The sequence below is a fragment of the Podarcis raffonei genome, chromosome 6, assembly GCF_027172205.1.
Source record: "Podarcis raffonei isolate rPodRaf1 chromosome 6, rPodRaf1.pri, whole genome shotgun sequence".
NCBI lineage: Eukaryota > Metazoa > Chordata > Lepidosauria > Squamata > Lacertidae > Podarcis > Podarcis raffonei.
In genome coordinates this window covers 92,031,147-92,037,146 of record NC_070607.1, presented here as the reverse complement: position 1 = coordinate 92,037,146, position 6,000 = coordinate 92,031,147, and the positions used below count along the sequence as shown (strand labels likewise).

Here is a 6,000-nt window from a genome sequence, read left to right as displayed (position 1 = left end):
CTGTCCTTCCAGTGAGCACTCAGGGCTGATTTCCTTAAGAATGGATTGGTTTGATCTTCTTGCAGTCCATGGGACTCTCAAGAGTCTCCTCCAGCACCATAATTCAAAAGCATCAATTCTTCGTCGATCAGCCTTCTTTATGGTCCAGCTCTCACTTCCATACATGTCAAATCTCTGTCTCCCTGCTCTGTTTTCTCTCAAGGTGTAAGGGATTCTTAAGCTATCCCAAGGGCTGCTCTTGGTCTGCATCTACACAGCTATTAAAAAACGCTCTGAAAATGCTGCGAGGGGAAACCGTTTTAAAGCTCACAATGGAAAATGTAATAGAGTTCCGATTTCAGCTCTACAACACCATTGAGTGTCATGGTGTTATAACACATTTATAATGTTGTATTTTTACTAATGCATTTTTTAAAAAATAATGATAGGTCCAAGATTAAATTGCAGGGTGTGGGGAGGAACGGAAAAGAAAGGAAAAGGGTCGTGTATATAAAAGACCACTCCGCTGTGTTTACTTTTATATCTTGCACGGTGCTGTGACCAAGACATGACAAAGAGCCGCCTCTACCACTTTGTTAAGTAAATAGATGCGTCCCTTTGTCGTGCATGCTTAGTACCCAACCCCATTTCATTGTTGGCAATCACTTAGCCTGGATTTCAGGCAATTGTTTTAGAGGAATCTGGAGATAATATAGCAGAGGTCCATGGGGAATACTCTAACACATTTAACTTAAGAGCACAAGAGGATGGGAGTTTGCAGCAGGAAAGGGGGAGGGGAGCTCTGGGGTAGGCCTAGTTCTTTGAAACCAAACCTATGCAGCTGTTTCCAGCTGTCTGATTTTTATTTATTTATTTTATAATTTTTTAATTGATTTTCACAAAATTATAAACAAACAAACAAACATGGATCATAACCTTATTCAAATTACACTTATTAACATTGTTAAGTGACTTCCTCGCTTCCCCTTGGTTGAATTTCCGTGCACTTTTAACGGTTTTCCAAATCAAAGTTCTTATGAAATTTAACCAAAACATTAACATCCTTGTATCTTTTAATTTTAAAATTAAACATATTGATTCATCACTTAACTTATATGAAATCCTAAGCCAATTAAATATCTGCAAGCTATTTCCAATTCATTTACTTATTAAAATGGTGTAGGCATAGTTCTTTGAAACCAAACCTATGCAGCTGTTTTCACCTGTCTGTTTTGTTGTTGTTTTTTAAAATAAATTTCGCATCTCTGTTTGTGGAGAACTAGAATCTTGAAGTGGCTTGAAATCTCGAGAGTTCAATCTGCATAGGGAAATACATCACTCGACAATTCATCAGCATTTTACTGTCAGTTTATCTTAGTATACACAAAGCACTTTCCCCTAACAGAATGCATTTTTTTGTAAATTATTTCCACCAATGTATGCATTTATAGGCATATGTTCATACAGATTACTTGGCTGGAGAACTTCATGGCAAAATTCATGGCAAAATTGCAAATTTTGGTGGTCTGTTGTTGTTTTGGTTCGTCACGTAATGTTCTGGAAAGGGTAAATTCGGCAAGTTTGTGTTTGCACACTGGATGATAATGTACATTCCAGTCCTGGATGCAGGCATCTTTTGGGGGATGCTGTAAACATGACATCATTCCTGCGTCATACACTTATTTGTCAGTCTAGAGCACATTCTGCTGGAACTGTTACAATCTGCTTTGTGCTGAGCAGCTGCTTCTCAAACGCTTGTTACCTCCATGTGCTCACACAGAGAGCTATCTCAGCTCACCTCCTATTGGGGCAGAGCTACTGACATTACAGCGCGGTTCCACTCCTCTGCATCATATTTAACTTGCCTATGGATGAAACAGGCAAAACATGAAGCAGTACTGTAACTCTTAACACCAGTACATGTCCTCTGTATATCAGTAGACCAGCACTCTCATTTCCAGCTGAAGACTGCAAGAGAGAGAGACGGAGAGAGAAAGAGAGGATTTTTTAAAAAGTCTGCGGAAATGCTAATTGAACAAGGGGGAGGGGGGAAATAGGGAACATCAATAGAATTGTAGAGTTCAAAGGGTCCCTGAGGGTCATCTAGTCCCACCCCGCAGCAATGCAGGACTCTCAGCTAAAGCATCCATGATCCAAACTCTGCTTAAAAACCTCCAATAGTTGAGAGTTCCACTGTCTAACAGCTCTTACTGTCAGAAAGTTCTTCCTGATGTTTAGTTGGAATCTCCTTTCTTGTAACTTGAAGCCATGGGTTCGAGTCCTGCTCCCCCCCATACCCCAAGCAGGAGAAAACAAGCTTGTTCCCTGTTCCATGTGACAGCCCTTCAGATATTTTAAGATGGCCATCTTATCTCCTCTCAGTCTCTTCTTTTCCAGGCTAAACATACCCAGCTCCCTCAACTTTTCCTAATATGGCTTGGTTTCCAGACCCTTGATCAGGGAACAGCAAACTTTTTCAGCAGGGGGCCAGTCCACTGTCCCTTGTGGGGGGCTGGACTATATATTTTGGGGAAAATGAACAAATTCCTATGCCCCACAAATAACCCAGAGGTGCATTTTAAATAAAAGGACACATTCTACTCATGTAAAAACACGCTGATCCCGGACTGTCCTTGGGCCGGATTTAGAAAGCAATTGGACCAGATCCGGCCCCTGAGCCTTAGTTTGCCTACCCATGCCCTTGATCATCTTAGATGCCCTCCTCTGCACATGTTCCAGCTTGCCAACATCCTTCTTATATTGTGGAGCCCAGAATTGGACACAGAATTCCAGGTGGGGTCTGACCAAGGCAGAACTGAGTGGGACTATTATTTCTCTTGACCTGGACACTAGACTTCTGTTGATGCAGCCCAGAATAGCACTGTTGGACACTTGTTTGAAATGTGTGTGCAGATGACATGGTCAGTAGCTGCCACTTTAGATGAAGTTATCGCACAAAGGTGGACACAGCTGTAAACCACTGTGTACAAAAGCACACAGTGGGGGTATGTTTCCAAAGTCTATGTCTGCACACAGCCTTAGAAGAGGCATCAGTAATCCCTCCTTATCTTATAGGAAGGAATGCATCTTAAAGACCTAAGAAGAGCTTTGCAGGATCAGACCCAAGGCTCATCTAGTCCAGCATCCCATTCTCACAGCAGCCAATGAGGTGTCTGTGCGAAATCCTCATGCAGGACCAGAGTACGACAGCAACTCTCCACACCTGTGACTCCCAGCACTTGGAATTCAGGTGCACACCACCTTCAGTATTGGAGATAGTATGCAGCCATCATCAAAGAGGTATATTGCATCCTGCAAGAGTAGCAGCCACAGCAGCCAATCAGGCGCTTGCAGGAAACCTACCAGCTGCCCTCATTCACTATGGTTCCAACCCAGCAATTGGGATCCATACAGGTTCCATGCAGCCGCCAATGACTAAGGGTGTGTACACAATGCCAGCTTAAAAGGCAGCTAGGCCATTTATCCAGCTGTGTACACACTCCTGTTTACTCTGCATCTAGCCTGCTCCCACCATTGGTTTGGAAAGCAGTGTACACACGGTGTGAGCCACAATCTATCTTTCATCTAGCCTGTTTTTTGTTTGTTTGTTATATAGAGCGTTTTGATGAGCCGACCCCGCCAAGCCAGGTGCGATCCGAATTGAGAAACAGAACGATCCGGCTGCGCTTTAAAAGCTGATAACGAGTGCACCGCCTCGATTCATAAACGCATCAAAGCGGACTGTTTCATCCGGAACGGCAGGTTAGAATGGAAATGTGGCTAACGTCGTGTGGACACACTGCTCCCCAAACCGGCAGCAGGAGCGCACTGGATGCGGAGTAAACGGGCGTGTGTGCACGCAAACAGCCAGCGACAAGCGGATCACCCACAAAAGTTGCCTTAAAACTGTGTCTTTTTCGACCAGGAACTCAAATCATATGCTCCCCCCCCCCCCCCGCCCAGTGGGATTGCTAAAAACAAATATTCAGAGTTAAAAGATGAGTCCGGGAAGGCTGCAATCCTGTACACGCTTACCGGGGAGTAAGACCTATCGGAGTCAACAGACGGGATTTGCTTCTGAGTAAACGTGCATAGGATCGCATCTCATCCAGTGCAAAACAATCAAAACCCGAGACTGCAAGATTTCTCTCTCTTTTTTTTAATCGGTGGAACGGCGCAGGAAGTACAGTGGTACCTCGGGCTAAGAACTTAATTCGTTCCGGAGGTCCGTTCTTAACCTGAAACTGTTCTTAACCTGAGGCGCCACTTTAGCTAATGGGGGCCTCCTGCCACCACCGCCGCCGTGTGATATCTGTTCCCATCCTGAAGCAAAGTTCTTTACCCGAAGTACTATTTCTGGGTTAGTGGAGTCCGTAACCTGAAGCGTATGTAACCCGAGGTACCACTGTAGCTTTAAAGAAGATGCGGGGAGCGTGAAATTATGTATGTGAGGTGTAAATCTGGACAGGAATAATATATATCTTTCTATCCCCAGTTCTGGGAGCGCCGCGCTCCCCGCCCAGTTCTTTAACAACACAATCCCTGGTCTTCTCTCCTGGGTTATTGCGCGTGGCTAGTGGTGGGAATCGTGGGATCTCCTCCCTCCTTCCCTCCCCTCCCTCCCCTCCCCAGCCTCTTCAGAAGAGGATGGGGGGTCGGTCCCGCCTGGTGAAGCCCACAGCGGCCCGGGGAGGGGAGAGATGCCACTGGCTTCCCTCCGCCTTCGCCGCCCAATCTGAGCGCAGAGAAGTCAAAAGGGAGAGGCAATCTCGGTGTGGCGAGAGAGAGAAGCGCATCCCTAGAACTCAGCCCAGCCCAGCAGAGGCAGGACAGCGAAGGCAAGAGGCGAAGGCAGCGAAGCAGCCTTGAGTAGATCGAGGATCCCGCGGAAGGGACCAACAGTTGCAGACTGACCTCGCCGAGCTCGGGGGCTGCTGCTGCGCAGCGCAGAGCCGAGAATCCGGGCGGAGAGGTGCTACCCGGAGGATCAAGAGGGCTAGCGGCGCACACTGTTTTTTTGTTTGCCGGGAGGGGTTCTGTTTATGTTGGGAGTGGGCGTACTGTGAAGCAGGCGGGGGACCCGGACCCAGACACCGGTTCTTTCTTGCTCAAGGCAGAGCGGTCGGGCGAGCGGGGGAGCCATGGATCAGGACCAGGCGAGGATGGCGAGGGGGCCGAAGTTGACGCGAAAGGAATGGGTGCGTTGACCAAAAGCGGAGCGAGGGGGATGGCTTTGCGTCGGCGAGGGCTCTCCAGAATGGGATTTCTCGCGTTTCAAGAGCATCTCCTCTTACTGCTCTGCGCAAACTTCTTCCCTGGTAAGTTTCACGCTTTTTTGTGTGTGCCGGTTTCTCTCTCCCACACCCCGGCCAGAAGCCCCGTGCGCCTGTCGCTCTGCAGCAAGAGAAATTCTCCTAAAATTCTCCCCTCCGTCTCCTCCTCCCTGCTTTATTTTAAACGCCTTGGGATAACTGCTTGAAGTATTGTTTGCCTCTTGCTAGAGGCATATAAATGTGCTCTAGGGGGGTGTATTCGGTGCTACTCCTACTCAGAGTAGACCCATTGAAATTAATGGGCTTCGGTTGGTTAATTCTCATGCGTCTAGTCTGAATACATACAACCCTTTATTATTATTATTATTATTATTATTATTTGCAAGGGTTGATCAGGGCTAGTCAGCAGTATGGAAAGATTGCACTTTGCACATGCTCGGTGGCTCTCATGTTGCAATAAATCCTTCCCTGTTCGTTTTAAAAACAAAACTCAGGATAGTTTCTCCCAACAGCAGCAGCAGCAGCACCAGCCCTCTGAGGTAGGCTATGTGGCGAAACTGGTCCAAAGTCTGCACATCAGCCTTGTGGCAGAGCAGAGATTAGAACCCAGCCCCCTTAAAACACAGTGACTCTCGGAATGTAGCTTGCCTCATCTGGATGTCTTCCTTCGCATGGGGAAGCCCACAAGCAAACGCACAAACCTTTTCCCATTGTATCCGTACAACAACCCTGTGAGGTAGATTAGGCT

At 46.9% G+C, this 6,000-nt stretch overlaps 1 protein-coding gene across 2 annotated transcripts in view; it reads left to right on the top strand.

Moving 5' to 3' along the window:
- Positions 1-4,580: 4,580 nt before the first annotated feature.
- The window catches only part of CHRNA4 (cholinergic receptor nicotinic alpha 4 subunit), a 75,087-nt gene continuing 73,667 nt past the window's right edge, over positions 4,581-6,000 (top strand). Inside the window, exon 1 of one of the 2 annotated variants that reach the window (XM_053394492.1) lies at positions 4,581-5,297. In XM_053394492.1, the coding sequence (XP_053250467.1) occupies positions 5,174-5,297 (124 nt within the window). In that variant the 5' untranslated portion in view covers positions 4,581-5,173. The remainder of the gene's footprint in view (positions 5,298-6,000) is intronic. The other variant, XM_053394493.1, reaches the window with a different exon arrangement.